The 22,269-nt window shown below is 40.0% G+C and overlaps 1 protein-coding gene across 1 annotated transcript in view; it reads right to left on the reverse strand.

Annotated features, from left to right (window-relative positions):
• LOC133640841 (neuroblast differentiation-associated protein AHNAK-like) overlaps positions 1 to 21,913 on the reverse strand; it is a 41,797-nt gene extending 19,884 nt beyond the window's left edge. Inside the window, exons 1-5 of the mRNA XM_062034521.1 lie at positions 21,796 to 21,913; positions 1,461 to 1,510; positions 800 to 910; positions 508 to 615; positions 261 to 414 (exon numbers count right to left, since the gene is read on the reverse strand). Coding sequence (XP_061890505.1) covers positions 261 to 414; positions 508 to 615; positions 800 to 910; positions 1,461 to 1,510; positions 21,796 to 21,853 — 481 coding nt within the window. The 5' untranslated portion in view covers positions 21,854 to 21,913. The remainder of the gene's footprint in view (positions 1 to 260; positions 415 to 507; positions 616 to 799; positions 911 to 1,460; positions 1,511 to 21,795) is intronic.
• Between the last annotated feature and the right edge of the window lie 356 nt (positions 21,914 to 22,269).

The following is a 22,269-nucleotide window of genomic DNA, read 5'->3' on the forward strand; positions in this document are numbered from 1 at the left end:
TCTCCTGAGGATTGAGGAAAACCCCTCATGAAACAGGCCTGTAGAGATGAAATAGTCTTGTGATTTTTTCCCACACATACATATATATATATATATATATATATATATATATATATATATATATATATATATATATATATATATATGTATATATATATATATATATATATATATATATATATATATATATATATATATATATATATACACTGTAATGATGAACGGAATGATGAACGGTAGGTAGGAAACTGGTGGCATACCTTCTTTCAATTGTAGATTTTTATAGGCCGGTGACTCTGGTACTACTTCCTTAATGAAGATTCCTTCTTTTCCTCCCCCGCCATAGACAAGACCTTCTGCACAGCCATCATTAGCGGTTTTCACTATCACTCCTGACTCTGGGCTGTACGCTTCCTGTCCAAAAGCCAATATGCAGGCATTAAACATTAGCTGTTTAAAGGATTTGCTTTAGCAATCAGGAAGAAAAAAGAAGAAGAATGGTCTCACCTTCAGTTTGCTCATCTTTGGTGTTGAGCGCCGGTCAAATCCGCACCCAAAGCCAGACTTTTTAGTCTTCTTTCCTCTCCCTCCCTTCTGGTGTGGCTCATGCTCACACTACAACAAAAACACTAATCATCAGCACACACACATTATGCTACAATCTATGCTAAACCACATGGGCTGCATAAAGTTTACTTAAATTACTTGTTGAGGTTGAGTTCCCTTGGAAAATTGCCAATTGTCATCACTTCTGTGAGCTTCTGGCCACTTTATAGATGCATGCTGTAATGGTCTTTACCTCTTTGTCACTGTCGCTGTATTTCTCATTTTCTGGATGTTCTTCAACAGGGGACGATCCTTGAGGGCGCGGTCTCTCTTCCTCGTTGAAATGTGATGGCTCGTCACATGCCTACACAGACAGACGGTAGGCCACTCGATTGATTTGTAGCTCTGTTTTTTTCACTATACTGAATTTACAAGGATGTGGATCACAAAATGTGTGATAATGACATTTTGCTGGTCCAACCACAGCTGTGATTATTTTTCTTACACATTTTTGGTGTGTTTCCAGGACTGGTTAACCATGTGGTCCACAGTAATTTAATTGTTTCTTTATAATAGAGTGAATGAATGATGAGTTTCAGTTCTCACTGTGAAGCGCTTTGAGTATCTAGAAAAGCACTATAATAAATCTAATTTATTGTTAAATCTATGATCCGATCTGAATGGTTCAATGCTCACATCATTGTGGAGGAGCAATGACATGTGACCTTATTTTGACAAACATTTTTTACATACAAACTGCATTATACACACTCAGTAAAGTTATTCGTAAAAAGAAATTAAGATATTTAGGAATTCTAAAAAATTTTATTTTTGATTTTTAATCCGTGTCTACAGCCTCACAAAAAAACATGCCTGAATCTCACATTGTTAAGATTTGCATTGAAAAGACTCACTGAAGTGTCCTCTGAGGGGAGTTCTGGTCCTCTCAGCCTGCGACGAGTTCCTGTGGGCAGAAACACATCATAATTATAAAATATATAGACACGCTGTCTACCTTGTATTTGTGTTCTTAAATGTTGTGTCTCATCCGACCAGTTGAAGTTAAAATCTAAAGTCCATTGCTTGGAGATGCTGAGGCTAATGATAGACTATGTAGAGTTCTTCCTGACAATAATTCCCCTCTGGAATTCCATCCCCTCCATGTTCTGTTAAGTGATACTCTGTATTGATCCACACACAAGACGCATGTGGTCATTCAGTCATTCTACATTTGCAATTAGGAAAAATCGGACTACAATTGGATCTGGATTGTTATTAGAATCAGTCGCCCTGATACCTGTCTCCTGACTTAATTTAAAACTAACTATAAGTTGCCACTCTGCTGATCATTTTAGTTTACTGTCCACTGAGACTTCAGCTCAGTGATCATCTTAAAGTTGAACTTTGCAAGTGTGTTTTGCATCTTTTTTGGACCGGGGATGACTCAGACGGAAAATTGCATTTATAACCATAATTTAATCAACGTTACGTAATTTCCTGTTTTAAATTTAGAACAACTTGGGAGTCAAGCAGCATCCGTGGTTTTTATTTGTATGATTACACATAATACATTCTCTTAACAAAGCAACAGAGCAAGACCCTGCCCACTGTGTTAACGTTTGCCATGTGAGCAGCTCTAACTGCAACTTTAAATGCATCAGATAGTATAATTAGTGGCAGTATATGAGGTTAAACACATAACATCAAATTACATTCCATTTAGTAATTGGAAGAAAAAAAATACGATAAAATCTATTACACTATGTACACCATCCCCTAGTGACATTTAGCGAAGCAGCTCACCCACCTGCTGATGCGCTTTGTCCAAGTCCTAGAAATGAACACAGTAGAGGTACTAACAACAAGCTTCTTTTTTTTTTAAACACAGTTGCTGTCTTGTAACCACTAAAGCAACTCAAGTGATTTGTGTGCAAAGAAGGCGTAGCACTTTATCTTATACGCTCACCTTGTGTGCAAATGTATCACTTTGCCATACTCTGATGAGCCTAAAATATTCATAAAAAATCATAACGTGACACCGGAAAAAAAGACAGTTAGCGATATTTGTGTAAAAACCACAGACTTCCAGAAGACTTATTGGAGTACCGGGTGAAGGTCATACCAGTTTTTTTGTCCGAACTTGTATCTTTTAGAAGATATATATATATATATATATATGTATATATATATATATATATATATATATATATATATATATATATATATATATATATATATATATATATATATATATATATATATATATAGCTGTATCGGCCAGAAAGCAGCTCGAAAATGGTATGTGAAACATAATATATGCAACATTTTGATCACAGAACCACTATTACATGATATGTAGACCACAAGGAAGTGTATAAAAATAATAATATGGCTTCTTTAATTGCCGAGTATTTTCAGTTACGAGCTCAGCAGTAGCACAATTTCAGCTCGTAAGTTCAGGTATCACTGTAGTTTTTGTTTATCCACTGCTGTTTGTTGCCACTAATATCAGATCATTTTGTATATTTGTAATTTGTATTTGCAAAAGGCGCTCATAAATGTAAGCTAATAAGTTTTGAGAAAAAAAACCTAAAACCTCTCCCCTTTAAAACAGTCTGCTGCCTCATTCTATGAAGACTGATGTTCCAGGGCGTCTTTAGGAAGCGGATCTTAGCACAGTTGGATCGCTAGAAGACGGGGGAGAGTGTCAAGGCTAAATCCATCATGGTGTGTGTCAAGTACGTACACACTGATGATTACTTGTTGGTTCATGGCGTTGCTGTGTAGAGCCAGCTTTACGTGACTTTACTCGAACTGCACAATGTTTGTATGATCTTATTCCCCGCCTCACACGTGTCCACAAAGAGCTGTACACATCAGAGTACCTCTTATCTCAAATATTTGTCATGTTGTCAGTGAACCGACCATAGCCATTCCCTCCGGATTTTGTAGATTTCGTAGGCTTTTTTGGGGTTTACCTTGGCCTAAAGTGCCTGATTTTGCAGCAGCTTTTTAAAATGTTGCACAAAAGTTGCAACGCTTTAAGATTTTCTTTTTGGAATTAAGTAAGTAAGTATTTAAGTGAATTTTATTCATAAAGCGCTTTTCAAAACATAGGTGAAGTAAAACAACAATTCATTTGAAAACAACAGGGGCAACATCATAAAAAGGATACAAAGTGGATTAAAAATGATAGTTAAAAGGTGCATTAACTAAAAGCTTTACTAAAAACAGAAGTTTTCAAATGTTTCTTAAAAGTGTCAACACAGTCAAGATCACAAAGGGACTGGTGCAAATTGTTCCAGAGTCTGGGAACTATAGCCTGGAAGGCCAGGTCTCCACGGGTTTTAAAATTAGTTTTTTTGGATCTTTAGAAGACGCTGGCCTGAAGACCAGTAGGGACGAGGCAAGTCAATGATGTACTGAGGGGCCCCACCATGCAATGCATGGAATGTCAGGACTAAAATCTTAAACTCAATGCGGAATTTAACTGGAAGCTAATGAAGACTGGATAGAACGGGGGTGATATGGGCTTTTCTGGGTGCACCGGTGAAAAGTCTGGCAGCCGCATTTTGTACAGTCTGAAGTCTCTTTAGCGTTGACTTGTTGAAGAGAGTGAAAAGAGAATTGCAATAGTCAATGCGAGACGAAATAAACGTGTGAATGATCATTTCCAGATCCATTTTTGACAGCAAATTTCTCACTTTAGAAATATTTCTGAGATGATAAAAACAGTTTTTGGTCAATTGACGACAGTGACCCTCCAAAGACATGGACTGATCGAACACAACCCCAAAGTTTCTGAGGCTGCTTTTAACAGATGCACCCAGAGCACCAAGGGAGTTCTTGATCAGGGGGATCTTTTTATCGGGAGCAATTAAGTTGCATTAGCTTGTGATTTTACCATATTTTTCATCAATGTTAAGTGTTCTTTGTAACTATCCATCCATCCATCTTCAACCGCTTATCCGGAATCGGATCGCGGGGACAACAGCTCCAGCAGAGACCCCCAGACTTCCCTCTCCAGAGCAACATTTGCGACTTCCTCCTGGGGAATCCCGAAGTGTTCCCAGGCCAGAGAGGAGATATAATCCCCCCATCTGGTCCTTGGCCTGCCGCGGGGTCTCCTCCCAGTGGGACGTGCAACGAGGACCTCCCTAGGGAGACGCTCGTGAGGCATCCGCACGAGATGCCCAAACCACCTAAGCTGGCTCCTTTCCAAGCGAAGGAGCAGCGGCTCTACTTCGAGTCTCTCTCGGGTGACTGCACTTCTCACCCTATCTCTAAGGGAGATGCCAGCCACCCTTCTGAGGAAACTCATTTCGGCCGCTTGTATCCGCGATCTTATTCTTTCGGTCATTACCCACACTTCATGACCATAGGTGAGAGTAGGAATGTAGATAGCTCGGTAGACCGAGAGCTTTGCCTTCTGGCTCAGCTCTCGTTTCGTCACAACAGTGCGGCAGAGAGACTGCAATACTGCCCCAGCTGCTCCGATTCTCCGGCTGATTTCCTTCTCCATCTTTCCCTCACTCGTGAACAAGACCCCGAGATACTTAAACTCCTCCACCTGGGACAGAGTCTCGTCCCCTACCCGGACTGTACAAACCATCGGTTTCCTGCTGAGAACCATGGCCTCAGATTTGGAGATGCTGATCCTCATTCCAGCCGCTGAACACTCGGCTGCGAACCGATCCAGTGAGAGCTGAAGATCACGAACCGAAGGTGCCATCAGGACCACATCATCTGCAAACAGCAGTGATGCAACTCTTAGCCCCCCGAGACGTATACCCTCTCCGCCATGGCCACGACTCCGCCTAGAAATCCTGTCCATGAAAATCACAAACAGGATAGGTGACAGAGCGCAGCCCTGGCGGAGACCAACCCCCACTGGAAACGGATCCGACTTACATCCAAGCACCCGGACACAACTCTCGCTTTGGTTGTACAGAGATTGGATGGCCCTCAGCAGGGTTCTCCTCACTCCGTACTCCCTCAGCACCTCCCACAAGATCTCCCGGGGGACCCGGTCATACGCCTTCTCCAAATCCACAAAGCACATGTAGACTGGATAGGCATACTCCCAGGCCTTCTCCAGGACTCCCGCAAGAGTAAAGAGTTGGTCAGTTGTTCCACGACCAGGACGGAATCCACATTGCTCCTCTTGAATCTGAGGTTCGACCATTGGCCGGACCCTCCTTTCCAGTACCTTGGCGTAAACTTTCCCAGGGAGGCTGAGTAGTGTGATGCCCCTGTGATTAGCACACACCCTCTGGTCCCCCTTTTTGAAAAGGGGAACCACCACCCCAGTCTGCCACTCCCTCGGCACTGTCCCAGACTTCCATGCAATGTTGAAAAGGCGTATCAACCAAGACAGCCCATCAACACCCAGAGCCTTCAGCATTTCTGGACGGATCTCGTCAACCCCCGGAGCTTTGCCACTGTGGAGTTGTCTAACTACCTCAGTGACTTCACTCCAAGAGATCGACGTCGATCCCCCATCATCCTCAGGCCCTGCTCCTATCAGGGAGGGTGTATCTGATGTATTTGGGTTCAGAAGTTCCTCAAAGTGCTCTTTCCAACGCCCTACGACTTCCTCACTTGAAGTCAGCAAAGTCCCATCCTTGCCGTACACAGCTTGGATGGTTCCCTGCTTACCCCTCCTGAGGTGCCGTATGGTCTTCCAGAACAGCTTTGGAGCCGCCCGATAGTCCTTCTCCATGGATTCCCCAAACTGCTCCCACACCCTCTGCTTAGCCTCGTCCACAGCCACGGCCGCTGCCCTTCGGGCCCGTCGGTACCTCGCAACTGCCTCCGGAGTCCCCTTGGATAACATACCCCGGTAGGACTCCTTCTTCAGTCGGACGGCTTCCCTGACCACCACTGTCCACCAGGGTGTTCGAGGGTTACCGCCCCTTGAGGCACCTAAGACCTTCTGGCCACAGCTCGCAGCTGCAGCTTTAGCAATAGAGGCTTTGAACATTGCCCATTCCTGTTCAATGTCCCCAACCTCCACAGGGATGGCAAAGAAGTCCCGCATAGTTTGTAACTATGACAAACTAAAATGTGTGGTCACGTTAAGTAATTATTTTAAGAGTCGTTATATTTTATTTGACAGTCTGTCTACGGCAGGGGTGTCAAACTCATTTTAGATCGGGGGCCACATGGAGAAAAATCTACTCCCAAGTGGACTGGACTGGTAAAATCACGGCACGATAACTTAAAAATACAGACAACTTCAGGTTGTTTTCTTTGTTTAAAAATAGAACAAGCACATTCTGAAAATGTATAAATCATTCATCATGCTCTTTATCATTCACATTCCCTTTATAAGACACAAACACATATGTTTTTCTTTTTTTATGCATTCTGAATCGTAAATAAACCCTAGCAAAAGTCAACAATACATAATATAATACAATGGAGTCAACGGGGGTCCTCTATTCCGCCCACAAAGCCCTCTAAATAATCACCCAAAAACCGCCAACAATACTCTATTTCCATCTCGTGACCTGAAGATTAACCAAGTATTAGCAATACTGTGTTTATAATCGCTGCTGTATTGACATATTGAGCCGGTGCCTTGCTGCTGCTTCGTCTCCAATTGGTGAAAGTTCATTGAGGATTATAAATAATGCCTCTCAAGGGTTGTTCCCAAAAACCAAGAAGCTGGTCATCTGTGACATCCAACTTATACCTGGAGATGGCCAGAAAGACACACAAAAAACGCTTGTGCGGCAACTTTTTTTTTAACCCTTCCCAAGGATTATGATTATATTTTTTCATCTGAACGGGAATATATGAACATCCTATCAGTCGGCATCCCAATGAAAGCAAACTATGTACAGTAAGTGTTTTATTATGTTCTTATTTCTTGTTTAGCACTTAGCCACACAGCTGCATGATGTCTGTCTAGTACACAGCTTCTAAAACTTGTTGCTCATCCTCCTTATAATCAGGCAAAAAAATATAAGACCCTGGATCATAATTTGTCCCAAAGTAATCGTTGTCTGTCACAAAGTATGCCGCGAGTAGTAGTTTTGTCGTTGTTGAAGGGAACTGAGGTTCCCACATGCACGCCACGGATCATGTGACCGCTCATGCTCATTATCCTACAAAATGACCATGGAATCTCTTTGACATTTATATTAATTTGATCAAACCTTGTATGTCTTTTGGTGTTATAAATCAGAAAAACATGATAATAGCTTCGCTCATTTACTGCACATTCATGTTACCGTGCTCCAGTTTTGCTATGTGTTAAAATACGGCTGGGTGTATTACCGGTATTACAGTTATTACCGGTATATTTTAGAAAAGCGATATATATTTTTGACAATACCGCCATAGCAGTATTTTTTGATGTGCCTTTGCTACGGCTGTTTGCGGGGGGCTCGGCAGGTACTGTAGCTGAGGAAGGGGCTGGCGCTACCGCGCATTGCCGTCACCGACAACCCGCCACCTTCACCTGCGCGCACAGCCGACGTGGGGGGGCCCCCTCTTTATTAGCCAGAGGTAACACAAGCTGGTGAAAATTTTCAACAGAAAAGCCTTCAGAGCTGACAAACTGCTAAAGCTAACAAATACAATTCAGCTGAAACCCTGACGTCACACGTCGCTTTGCAACAGACACCGCCTTTTATACACACTCACACAGATGCTGGTCTCATAAACGTCTTTCAACTGCATTTAACATACAAACCCCGTTTCCATATAAGTTGGGAAATTGTGTTAGATGTAAATATAAACAGAATACAATGATTTGCAAATCATTTTCAACCCATATTCAATTGAATGCACTACAAAGACAACATACTTGATGTTAAAACTCATAAACGTTTGTTTTTTTTTTGCAAATAATAATTAACTTAGAATTTCATGGCTGCAACACGTGCCAAAGTAGTTGGGAAAGGGCATGTTCACCACTGTGTTACATGGCCTTTCCTTTTAACAACACTCAGTAAATGTTTGGGAACTGAGGAGACACATTTTTTAAGCTTCTCAGGTGGAATTCTTTCCCATTCTTGCTTGATGCACAGCTTAAGTTGTTCAACAGTCCGGGGGTCTCCGTTGTGGTATTTTAGGCTTCATAATGCGCCACACATTTTCAATGGGAAACAGGTCTGGACTACAGGCAGGCCAGTCTAGTACCCGCACTCTTTTACTATGAAGCCACGTTGATGTAACACGTGGCTTGGCATTGTCTTGCTGAAATAAGCAGGGGCGTCCATGGTAACGTTGCTTGGATGGCAATATATGTTGCTCCAAAACCTGTATGTACCTTTCAGCATTAATGGCGCCTTCACAGATGTGTAAGTTACCCATGTCTTGGGCACTAATACACCCCCATACCATCACAGATGCTGGCTTTTCAACTTTGCGCCTATAACAATCCGGATGGTTCTTTTCCTCTTTGGTCCGGAGGACACGACGTCCGCAGTTTCCAAAAACAATTTGAAATGTGGACTCGTCAGACCACAGAACACTTTTCCACTTTGTATCAGTCCATCTTAGATGAGCTCAGGCCCAGCGAAGCCGACGGCACTTCTGGGTGTTGTGGATAAACGGTTTTCGCCTTGCATAGAAGAGTTATAACTTGCACTTACAGATGTAGCGACCAACTGTAGTTACTGACAGTGGGTTTCTGAAGTGTTCCTGAGCCCATGTGGTGATATCCTTTACACACTGATGTCGCTTGTTGATGCAGTACAGCCTGAGGGATCGAAGGTCACGGGCTTAGCTGCTTACGTGCAGTGATTTCTCCAGATTCTCTGAACCCTTTGATGATATTACGGACCGTAGATGGTGAAATCCCTCAATTCCTTGCAATAGCTGGTTGAGAAAGGTTTTTCTTAAACTGTTCAACAATTGGCTCACGCATTTGTTGACAAAGTGGTGACCCTCGCCCCATCCTTGTTTGTGAAAGACTGAGCATTTCATGGAATCTACTTTCATACCCAATCATGGCACCCACCTGTTCCCAATTTGCCTGTTCACCTGTGGGATGTTCCAAATAAGTGTTTGATGAGCATTCCTCAACTTTATCAATATTTATTGCCACCTTTCCCAACTTCTTTGTCACGTGTTGCTGGCATCACATTCTAAAGTTAATGATTATTTGCAAAAAAAAAAAAAAGTTTTTCAGTTTGAACATCAAATATGTTGTCTTTGTAGCATATTCAACTGAATATGGGTTGAAAATGATTTGCAAATCATTGTATTCCGTTTATATTTACATCTAACACAATTTCCCAACTCATATGGAAACGGGTTTGTTTTTAAAGTAAGGCATTAATTAATTACATTTATTGAAGAGTAGTTCATTAGTAATTTAATTACAGGGAAACTAAGGATCGAACCTGCAACCTTCAGGTTGGGAGACAAACACTCTACCACATGAGCCATGCAGCTGCCACCCCTTAAAAAAATGCCAGCAGACACCAAAACGCATCATTTGAATTTGTTTTTATCATCCTCTTAAGTCAGGGGTGTCAAACTCGTTTTAGTCTAGGGACCACATGGAGGAAAATCTATTCCCAAGTGGGCTTTAGATTGTTTTGTTTGTTTCACTTTTGGTCTTCTGAAAATGTACAAATCACAAATAATTCTCTGGACAAAACACTAAGTTTGTTGAAAAATTTGAGGAAAAAAAATTGTGCAGTTTCACAAAAAAAACACTACAAAGAACACAATGAACCTAGATTTTGTCTCAGTTCATCTACAAAGTTATCAAATTTAAAGTCGCAGCATATCTGGGATTGAAAAATAAATAGATGAAAACTCTTCTAAGTATCAAATACCTCATTTGTCATGTCCACGTATTATTCCTGTGCTAACTCAACAAACGATACGAACACAGGTATAGACTATTCAAGACGGTTGAGCTACACTATGTGTCCACTTTTCTTTTTTTTGACAGACATTTTAGTCCAATGAAGATGCCAAAACAGGATGTGTTCCAAGCAGAAGATGTAAAGCGGCAGGTTTTACGTTGCATTTGGGTCGAAGGTTAGGAGCCGCAGGCACGCTTTACCGTGTACGTCTTGCTTGGCCCCACTATAAATCGTTTGCTTGCCTAACAGAATTGAATGGACACATTTAGAACAGCAGTTGCTTTCGTTAAAAAGCTCAGCTCGTTTTCATACTTAGCACAGTCATATAAAACCTGTTCGAGGGCTGTACGTTTGATACACCTGTCTTAAAGGCCTACTGAAACCCACTACTAGCGACCACGCAGTCTGATAGTTTATATATCAATGACAAAATCTTAACATTGCAACACATGCCAATACGGCCGGGTTAACTTATAAAGTGCAATTTTAAATTTCCCGGGGAACTTCCGGTTCAAAACGCCTTTGGAGGATGACGTATGCACGTGACGTCGCGAGGTCCACGGAAGTGTTTGGACCCTATTGGACACTCTGTTTTCTTCGACAAAATTCCACAGTATTCTGGACATCTGTGTTGGTGAATCTTTTGCAATTTGTTTAATGAACAATGGAGGCTGCAAAGAAGAACGTTGTAGGTGGGATCGGTGTATTAGCGGCTGGCTGTAGCAACACAACAAGGAGGACTTTGTTGTATAGCAGACGCTAGCGCCGGCGACCTCACCTTGACTTCCTACGTCTCCGGGTCGCCGACCGCATCGTCGATCGCTGGAACGCAGGTGAGCACGGGTGTTGAGCAGATGAGGGCTGGCTGGCGTAGGTGGAGCGCTAATGTTTTTATCATAACTCTGACGAGGTCCCGTTGCTAGGTTAGCGTCGTTAGCAACAGCATTGCCAGGCTTCGACAGGCGGCACAGCATTAACCGTGTATTTACATGTCCAGTGTTTGGTTCGGTGTCTCCTGATAGTAGTATTGTTGATCTTCTGTCTATCCTTCCAGTCAGGGATTTATTTATTTTGTTTCTATCTGCATTTGAGACAGATGCTATCATGTTAGCTCATGCTAAAGAGCTTCGTCGATGTATTGTCGTGGAGATAAAAGTCACTGTTAATGTCCATTTCGCCTTCTCGACTCTCATTTTCAAGAGGATATAGTATCCGAGGTGGTTTAAAATACAAATCCGTGATCCACAATAGAAAAAAGAGAGAGTGTGAATTCCAATGAGCCAGCTTGTACCTAAGTTACGGTCAGAGCGAAAAAAGATATCTCCTGAACTGCATTCTAGTCTGTCACTCTAACGTTCCTCATCCACAAATCTTTCATCCTCGCTCAAATTAATGAGGTAATCGTCACTTTCTCGCTCCTAATATTTCTCGCTCCATTGTAAACAACGGGGAATTGTGAGCAGCACTACCGCTTGTGACGTCACGCTACTTCCGGTAGGGGCAAGGTTTTTTTTTATCAGCGAGCAAAAGTTGCGACCTTTATCGTCGATTTTCTCTACCAAATCCTTTCAGCAAAAATATGGCAATATCGCGAAATGATCAAGTATGACACATAGAATGGATCTGCTATTCCCGTTTAAATAAAAAATATTCATTTCAGTAGGCCTTTAAGTCATCTAGCAGCTATACAATTATAAAATGATATTGCTGAATATTATTCTTATTTTTGACAGTCTATATATAGTGACAAGCGTACGTGGGAAGGAGCTGCAACGCGACCTCCTCCTTTCTCACCGTTATTTCTGCGCAACTGCCAGTTTACACGCACATATAGACGCAAAACAGCTCCCGCAAAACAGTTTTAGTCTTGATAAATCCCGCTGGGTTTGCTAAATAGTCATATTCGCATCTTCTCCTCCCAGTATTGTGGGCGTTATGATGATGAGCATATATTCTGCACACTCATGAAGACAGACTCGCTAAATGGACTGTCCTTATTATGCTCACTTAAGAGACACAGTCCTCTGTGCATGAGCTTAGTAGATCAACTTTCCGTGCGCTATCAATGTTTTAATACACGCAGACCTTTAGTAGATCAAGCCCTCAACTTTTCAATCTGTTGACAAGCTTAAAGGAGATACTGATTCCATTTTCCCTTTGCACCTGCCCACTCTTCTGAAGGTACCAAAAGCTGGTTCAAAGACCACAGTCTTATCGTGCTTGATTGGCCAGCAAACTTGCCTGACTTGAACGCATAGAAAATCTATGGGGCATTGTAGATGAGACTAGGGTTGTCAGTATACCGGTACTAGGATAGTATCGCAATACTAATGAATCAAAAACGGTACTATACTCTGTTTGAAAAGTATCGATTCCCCCTTCTTCTTTTTTTTTGTCTTTTTTAATGGGCATGACGGGGCGTCGTCACTTCATGACATTGCTGGTTTTACAAGCAGAGGAGCATGTTCTGCTGCGCAAAATATCACAGAGTACTTAAAGCAGACACAGTGTGTAGAGAGAAAAGGGAGAATGGACGCATTTTGGCCTAAAAACTAAAGATAAAGGTGAAGCTACAACACTGAAACGCCCTCAGGAAGAGGTGCTTTAAAACATGGCTAGCTATCTAGCAGCTAACATCCATCCGCAGTTGGCAGTGATTTAGCTACTTCTAAATTATTAATGCCCGCCTCCATGGCGACGAATAAAGTACATTTCTTACAAGTATCATCCCTGCAGGACGAGGAATAGCTAAATATGCTCCACTACACACCGTAGGACAGGGGTAGGGAACCTATGGCTCTCGAGCCAGATGTGGCTCTTTTGATGACTGCATCTGGCTCTCATATAAATCTCAGCCGACATTGCTTAACACGATAAGTAGTGAATAATTCCGCTGGTAATCACAGTGTTAAAAATAACGTTCAAATTATAAAACATTCTCATGCATTTTAATCCATCCATCCGTTTTCTATCGCACCTGTTCAAGAAGTCGAATTAATGGTAAGAAGTATTTTATTTATTATTGGTTAGCTTTAGAATAACAATGTTATTAAAAAGAATAAGAGACTTATTATACTCTAGAAATGTTGGTCTTACTTAAAAATGCACGCATTTAGTTGTATTCAGTGTTAAAAAATATTATATGGCTCTCACGGAAATACATTTTGAAATATTTGGCTTACATGGCTCTCAGCCAAAAAGGTTCCTGACCCCTGCCGTAGGAGGATATGATAGCTTACCGGCGTCACCGCTAACAATAGATAGCGTTCCTGAACGTAAACAAATGCCATGGGTGACTCTACACCTAACATCCACTGTAGTGATACCAAGTGCAATAGCGTATCTAGTCGATACTACTATGATTACATCGATATTTTTTTATCGTCGCAAAATCTTTTTTCCTTTTTAAAAAAATTCATATTATGTTTATAAACTCTGGAAATACGTCCCTGGACACATGAGGACTTTGAATATGACCAATGTATGATCCTGTAACTACTTGGTATCGGATCGATACCTAAATTTGTGGTATCATTCAAAACTAATGTAAAGTATCCAAACAACAGAAGAATAAGTGATTATTACATTTGAACAGAAGTGTAGATTACATTTTGATATATTTAACCAGATATTAACAGTAAATGAACAAGTGGATTAATAATCCATTTTTACAGCTTCCATCCATCCATTTCCTACCGCTTGTCCCTCATAATTTTGACAAAATAATAGAATGAGAAATGACACAATATGTTACTGCATACGTCAGCAGACAAATTTGGAGCCTTTGTTTGTTTACTTACTACTCAAAGACAATTTGTATAGTATGTTCACTATTTTGTTTAAGGCCAAAATTGTTCTTTAATTGCTATAAGAAACATATGTTTAATGTACCGTAAGATTTTTTGTTAAAATAAAGCCAATAGTGCCATTTTTTTGTGGTCCCCTTTGTTTAGAAAAGTATCGAAATATATTTTGGTATTGGGACAAGCCTAGATGAGACACACCAGACCCCAAAATACAGACATTTCATCCGCAGAGTGCCACAGGCAGATGGCCCTTGTGCCACACTGCAGTAATTCATGCAAAAAGAGACCCACCCAAACAATGGGTGCATAGAAATCAGCATACACTTCAGACATTTATAACAAAAAAGGATTTTATGTAGTATTCACATTTTCTGAGACACTAAAATTGTTGTTTTTATTATCTGTAAACCATAATCATCAACATGATAAGAATTAAATGCTTGGAATGTTGTAATGTATGTATAATGCATCTAAACTATCTATTAATTTTCCCACAAACATTTTTGAACTTTTTCATTATCTTCTGATGATGTAAGATGCACCTGTATAGAAGGGCTAAGGCAGCCTTTTAGACGCAGCAGCTGCTGCATGATTCCTCGTAGGTTGCGACTGCAGCACTGCACGCGCAGGGTGTGGCTCCTCCCTAGCTGCTCAAGTGCTTCTGATCACGTTGCCTTATCTTTAGCACAATGCCCTGACACTCAAAGGTCTGCGTTTGTGTTACTGCTGATTGTACTCATCGTGCCTTGCCAAAACAAAACATAAAGTAATTAAAATATAGTTTCCTGTCTGATTGCGTTAGCTGTCCCCGGTTCACTGACATAACTAGACTGTGTTGTGTCCAAGACTAAACTAATCAAAAGTCGTACAGCTGTTTATTTGAGCTCTTGGATGTGAATTCTTCTCAATCTTTGGACACAAGTTCCCTTTACTGCGGCTAAGTTTGTTTGCATCTAAATTATAATAAAGTGGAAGCCAAGAAACACAATTAGATTTTCTGCATGATTTGAACATGCGACCGCAAAGTCTCGTGCTTTCAATATATTCATCCCCTGAAAACGAACCACAATTTATGCAATATAATCCTCAAATTTCACATTTTCATCTGCCTTTATTCACCAGATGTCATGAGACGAGCAAAACAAACATTTCCTGAGCTCTGTTACAGTTGGACCGCATTATGCTGACAAAAGTTTAAATCAGGGGTATCCAAACTACGTTCCGCGTCCTAAGTGCGGACCACCAACGTCTTCAGTTTGACCCGTGAGACATCATGGGTTTGATAAAGAATCTGGACCACGGGGTGTTTCCAAATTAATTTTGAATATCTGACAATCTGATTGCTACAAATGTTCCGCCATCTTGTGGACAACGTAAAGAAATCAGATAAAAGACCATGAATTGTGCGTTAAAGAAAATACAGCTCAGCATTTACTTACATGACCTAATCCAAACAACCTTCCCTACTCATGGCTCAAAAAAATTCAATCAACACCAAAAGTCAACATACATTGTCACACACAACACACCCGGCTCACTGAACTTTGTGGATATTTTTTAAAAAAAACGTCCAATCACCATAAGCATTTTTATACTACACCCATTTAAATCGATTACAATGCATGATGGGAAAAATGCAAAACACTCTCTCAACACTTATCCATGTTTGACGCATTTCAGCTGTTTGATATTTCTGATTGATTACAAACATTTTAGGAGGTCGTCACAGAAGTAAACAAGGTAGGAGTCGAACTTTCACATACTCTTAATATCCAATTATATTAATTATTCATCCATCCATCCATTTTCTACCGCTTATTCCCTTCGGGGTCGCGGGGGGCGCTGGAGCCTATCTCAGCTACATTATATCAATAAAATATGTACACATGTATATATACACAAATATGTACATTGTACACACACATACATACTTATATATATTTATATATACACATATATACATAAACAATAATACATACATATACATATATACATACATATACACATATATACATACACACATATGTATATACATATATACATATTGGCCCCTGGCCGCATTTTTTTAGGCCAATGCGGCCCCCAAGTCAAAAGGTTTGGACACCCCTGGTTTAAATCAATTTTGAAGGCACCTACACAGCTGTGCAGTTTAGTTACAGTATTTATTTGTCTTTGATTTGACATCCTTTGAATTATTTTAGCTTCTAGTGTTTTACTATTTGAGAGCTGTTTCCTTTAAAGATTGTTCTCTTATGGATACAAATGTTAAACAATGACAAAGCGTCAGAAAGGTTAATTCATTTGAATGGAGTTTGCATGCAGTTTTTAATGCCTGGCCCATGGTAGCTTGCTACCCCTCCTACTCTGCATCAGGCTGAGCCGAGACTGTTGGCGGAAGCCTTCCGTTTCGTGCCCTCCCGCCTGCTCTGATGTCTACAAAAGAAAAATACTTCTGTGCTTATTTGGTCCTGACGTTTTGCACTGCACTGTTTTGTCAACATTGACACGTACAAAGTTGTATTAGGAGCTACTGAAAGACTTGGTCTTGTAGAAGAACCCCAAGAGAAAGCTGTAAGTCACAATTTATCAGTGTCCTTACCGGTTATTTGCGTGTAAAAGCGGTTGTATGTGTAACGCTAGTAAATATACATTTACACCAGTGTTGATGGCACTGGCAGAAAGGTGGGTGTAGTGTCTTGCCCAAGGACTCAACAGCAGTGACTAGGATGGCAGAAGCTGGATTCGAACCAGGAACCCTCAGGTTTCTGGCCGGCTGCTCGACCGTTAATTGAAAACTGTAAATTGTTAATCGGTATGAATGTGAGTGTGAATGGTTGTTTCTCTATACGCGCCCTAAAATTGACTGGCGACAAGTCTAGGGTGTAACCCGCCTCTCGCCCGAAGTCAGCTGGGATAGGCTCTATCTTACCCGTGACCCTGGTGAGGAAGCGGTAAAATAAAATGTATAGATGGATTATCTAGACCAGTTTTTCCTAACCGTTAAAAATATTTGTTTCTCAGCTGTGGTCCGTACGGGCCACAGTGGTACTCAATTGTAATACACTTTTCCACCACTTGTGGCCGTAATGACAATATCAAACAAAAATAAGTTTCTTAAGCGCAAAAATTATGACTAAAGCGGTAAAGCTGTATTGTCATTTGCACTTAAATTTTATTGATAGTTTATTTAAGAAACACATATAGTATTATGGTTTCTTATTAATTCAGTTAGAATTATAATTTTAAAGGTAATTGTATGTAAATGTAGTTTTCATCAGTTTTAAACTCAAGAGTAAGATTTTTAATTCAGTCTTAATATTTGAATGTGCTTGAGTGCGCTAGTCATTATTCATTTAGTTTATTTATTTTAGCACGACATAATCTCATATACATTTAATTTTTATCAGTTATTTATGAGTCCCTTCTTATGCAGTGTATTTAGTTAGTACATATTTTTCTAATCAGCCTGACCTAAGCTTAAGGTTTATGTGTTAAATAAATACTAGTCTTTGTGATTGACAAATGGTTTCATATAATTTGACAAGGTTGTAAACTGTAAGTAGGTAAGATATACAGTAATCATTGAATATGATTCGAATCAAGGGTAAAATGACTAATTCAGTGGTGATCTTTGAGTGGGCGCCGGGCACCTCTGTAGTGAAAAAGTTGGGCCCCAAGTTCAAAAAGGTTGAGAACCCCTGATCTAGACAACAAGGAAATGTCCCCTTTAAAATAATCTGGTTGAAAGCAAATCGATGAAACATAGTATTATGTTGATAATTCATTGTTAACTCTCCAGAGGCCAAATGCTTTCATTCCTGACTATTTGTTACTTAGCAGGATTAATTATACGTGCCACTAAACTTTGTTAAAATATGTGCAGCCAGCATGGGTCTGGAAAGGTGTACTGTTTAGCGGTGAGCCACATTACGGTTTTTGGATGATCAAAGACGCTAGAATTGTTTGAAACTTTTGAGACATTCAAGCACTTGGAGATAGATGAACTTATTGAAGTCTAGACGTCCGTTCCTTTGCAGAACAAAACAGTTGTTTTGCTCACTTGCAAAGGGCAATACAAACTCCTAACAATTTGTCTTTGACCGCGAATGTCCCGCAGTCCCAAGATGCAAAACCAGCATTTTTCGCATCTTCAGTCTTCAACAGGTCTTTCTCACTCGCTTAGTCCGGTCTGGTCGTTGGAGGGCAGGGTTGGAAATAACCTCAAAGCTATGCTGGTACATTGTACAAGAATATCATCTGACCACAGAACTTTCCTGCAGAAGGTCTTATCTTTGTGCTGTCAATGGAACTGGTGCTTTACAAAGAGTAAATGGGACAATGAAAAAGGAGGAATACCTCCAAATTCTTCAGGACAACCTAAAATCATCAGCCCGGAGGTTGGGTCTTAGGCACAATTGGGTGTTCTAACAGGACAATGACCCCAAACACACGTCAAAAGTGGTAAAGGAATGGCTAAATCAGGCTAGAATTAAGGTTTTAGAATGGCCTTCCCAAAGTCCTGACTTAAACATGTGGACAATGCTGAAGAAACAAGTCCATATCAGAAAACCAACAAATTTAGCTGAACTGCACCAATTTTGTCAAGAGGAGTGGTCAAAAATTCAATCAGAAGCTTGTGGATGGCTACCAAAAACGCCTTATTGCAGTGAAACTTGCCAAGGGACATGTAAGCAAATATTAACATTGCTGTATGTATACTTTTGACCCAGCACATTTGCTCACATTTTCAGTAGACCCATAATAAATTCATAAAAGAACCAAACTTCATGAATGTTTTTTGTGACCAACAAGTATGTGCTCCAATCACTCTATCACAAAAAAATCAGAGTTGTAGAAATTATTGGAAAATCAAGACAGCCATGACATTATGTTCTTTACAAGTGTAAGTAAACTTTTGACCATGACTGTACCTGACACTGCTGTGTGCTCACTAGTTAGAGTCGGATTAGAGTAACCTCACTTTTTAGTTAACTTTGCTGACTTCAATTTGCTTCCCACGCCTTGGAAGTAAACAAAATTAACATCATAAGAAGGTCAGAGAGGATAAACGGCCATCAATTTTAGCCACGCTTTTTATCCCTATTTCTTGACTATCAACCCTCATGAACGCTAGAATTGAGTCTATGTCAAGGAGGTTAACCTTCATAGAAGGTGGAAACGATTGTAAATCAACCACAGGGATAAAAGTACATTTAAAGTTTGAATTTTTTAAAGAAAAATTTATGTGCCATTTCACAATATAAAAAGCAAATGTATTTTAGAAAAGTATTTTTTGTTTTTTACAAAAAAGTTAGTAATGTTGTGAGAAAAAATATGTCATTGTACAAGTAAGAATATTCTGTGACAACATTTTGTATTTTACAAGATAATTTATGCCATTTTACTTGATTAAAATATTGTGGAGAAAAAAATCTTTTTTTTTTCTCACCAAAAAGTTAATGTTATGTTGAAAAAGTTGTTTTTTTTACAAGAATTATGTCGGCGTAGTTTGAGAGAAAAGTTAATATTTTACTAAAAGTAAATGATGCCATTTTACAAGATTAAAGTCAAATATATTGTAAAAAATGTTTTGTTTTGTTTTTTCAGAAAAATGCAATATTTTGAGAAAAATGTTTTTTACAAGAAATGTGTAGAAATATTTTAAGAAAAAAATATTTTAAGAAGTTTTTAAAAATTTAAGAACAATGAATGCCATTTTACATTATTAAAGTCAAATATATTTTGAAAAAAGTCACATTTGTTTTCGAAAAACCTTGCAATATTGTGAGAGAATTTTTAGGAATATTCTGAGAATTTTTTTTTTTTTACAAGACAAAATGTTTTTAAATTACATTATGAAAGTCTTTTTTTTAGAGAAATTTTGTGATGAAAACTGTTAAATAAAACATAAAATAATTATGTTGAAATATTTTGAGATGAAATTAAAAATGTTACTAGAAAAACATATGCCATTTTACAGGATTAATGTCAAATATTTTCAGAAAAAGTATGTTTTTTTTAATAAAATTGAAGAATTTGCCAAGAATTGTGTATACCTATTTTAAGAATTTTTTTTTAGAATATTTTAGGAAAAAGTTATGACATTTTACATGATTAAAGTTGAATATATTTAGGAAAAAAAGTAAGATGTATTTATAGAAAAAAGTTGCAATATTGGGAGAAAAAGTTTTCATACAATCATTTTTAAGAATAGTCTGAGAAAATGTTTTATTTTACAGACAAAATTATGGAATTTTACAAAATTTAAGTCAAATATATTATGAAAGTATTTTTCAGAAAAAAAAGTAATATTGTGTAAGAAAAAAATCCCATTGCACAAGAATTATGCACTGTATAAATATTTTGAGACGAAAACTAATATTTTACAATAACATGTATGCCATTTTACATGATCAAAGTAAAACCATTGTGGACAAAATGTCTTTTTTACACAAAAAGGTTAGTAATTTCTAAAAAAATTTTTTTAATGGCACAACATTTTTTTTACTGTAGGAATACTTTATAAAGAACATTTTACAGAAACAAAAACACATAAAAAAAAGTTTAAACAAAAAATTCAATGGCACTTTTGTAAAAGGACACTTAAATATATGGACTACATAAGAAATAGTATTTCTAATCATCCATCCATTCATTTTCTACCGCTTGTCCCTTTTGGGGTCGCGGGGGGTGCTGGAGCCTATATCAGATATATTTACAGCTAATATTACCTACAGTCCTACAGCCACAGGAGAACTCTCAGTAGATGTCTGAAGCGTCCATTTATTCAAGCATGCCCCGCCTCCTAATCTGAGCATTTGAGTGGTCCACCCCATTCCAATGTAATGGCTGCATTTACTAAAGAACGGTGGCTAATTGTCGGTCGTTGAATGGTAGATTTTAAACTAACAGCCTTTTGGCTGCCTGCTGGGAGTTGTAGTGTTAATGAATCACACCAATCGCAACTTGCAAGTAAAATCTAATATTTGTGCAGAATCAAGACCGTCAACGACGTGAACAGGACTCATCCAAGCAGAATCCGACTTTGACCTCGACTTGACCATGCTGGCACACGTGATGTTCTTTTAGAAATAAGGCTGGAAGAACCCCCACCCCTCCCCTCCCCCCCGTCCGTCCAACTCACTTGAACGCAGCGTTTAATAGCCCTGAAGGGGGAAAATAATGTGACGCATCATGAGGAAGTCAGCACTGCAGCGTAAAGAATGCAGGGACATTGTTCTCAAGTATCGGGAAAAGTGATGTTACAGGTGGCAGCTCTTTTATTCTATTCCACATTTGACCCGCAGCTTTAAGCACGACATCATCTTTTTTTTTTTATGTCCTGCCACAGTCTTTACTGTCCTGTCGCTGCTGGGCTGCCACAGGAGGTCCTCATGGGTAACGTTAAAGATGATGACATCTCTGCAGACGACACACCCAGCGCTCACTGCAGGTCAGCATCAGCACCGCTCCCCTCACACACACACACACACACACACACACACGCACACGCGGCCACTGCTGCATGACAACTGCTGAGTCAGCGAGTTGCTCAGCTCACACAAAGTCAGTCAGACGGACATAAAGGGTTTAAAGGAAGGGATGGTCACCTGTCCCTGAAGGGGCGGCGTGCCAGTTCGGGAAGGCCAGGTGGAAACAGTCGCACATGATGGCGAAGCCCGGCTCCTATAGGCCTGCCGAGGCGGGACCGATGGAGGGATGGCGGGGATGTCCTCGGCTCCGGTGGTACCCAAAGATGACTTGCGAGAAAAGAGTGAGCGCTCTCTCTGCCGTCCGTCCGCCGAGTGGAGAGTGCGAGCAAGCTGTAAACACGGACCTCCAGCACTGCTGGATAACTTAATTATGGGAGGAGCTGCCGGCCCACCCCCTCCCTACACAGACTCATCCCTTGGTTCTCCTTCTTAACCTTCCTCATCCTCCTCTTCCTCCCTCCTCGCTACAGTCTCATTGATCGCCCTAATCGGACAAGGACATTCAGCACTAATGGGAGGGCGTTGTGTGTGTGTGTGTGTGTGTGTGTGTGTGTGTGTGTGTGTGTGTGTGTGTGTGTGTGTGTGTGTGTG

The sequence above is a fragment of the Entelurus aequoreus genome, linkage group LG23, assembly GCF_033978785.1.
Source record: "Entelurus aequoreus isolate RoL-2023_Sb linkage group LG23, RoL_Eaeq_v1.1, whole genome shotgun sequence".
NCBI classification, from domain to species: domain Eukaryota; kingdom Metazoa; phylum Chordata; class Actinopteri; order Syngnathiformes; family Syngnathidae; genus Entelurus; species Entelurus aequoreus.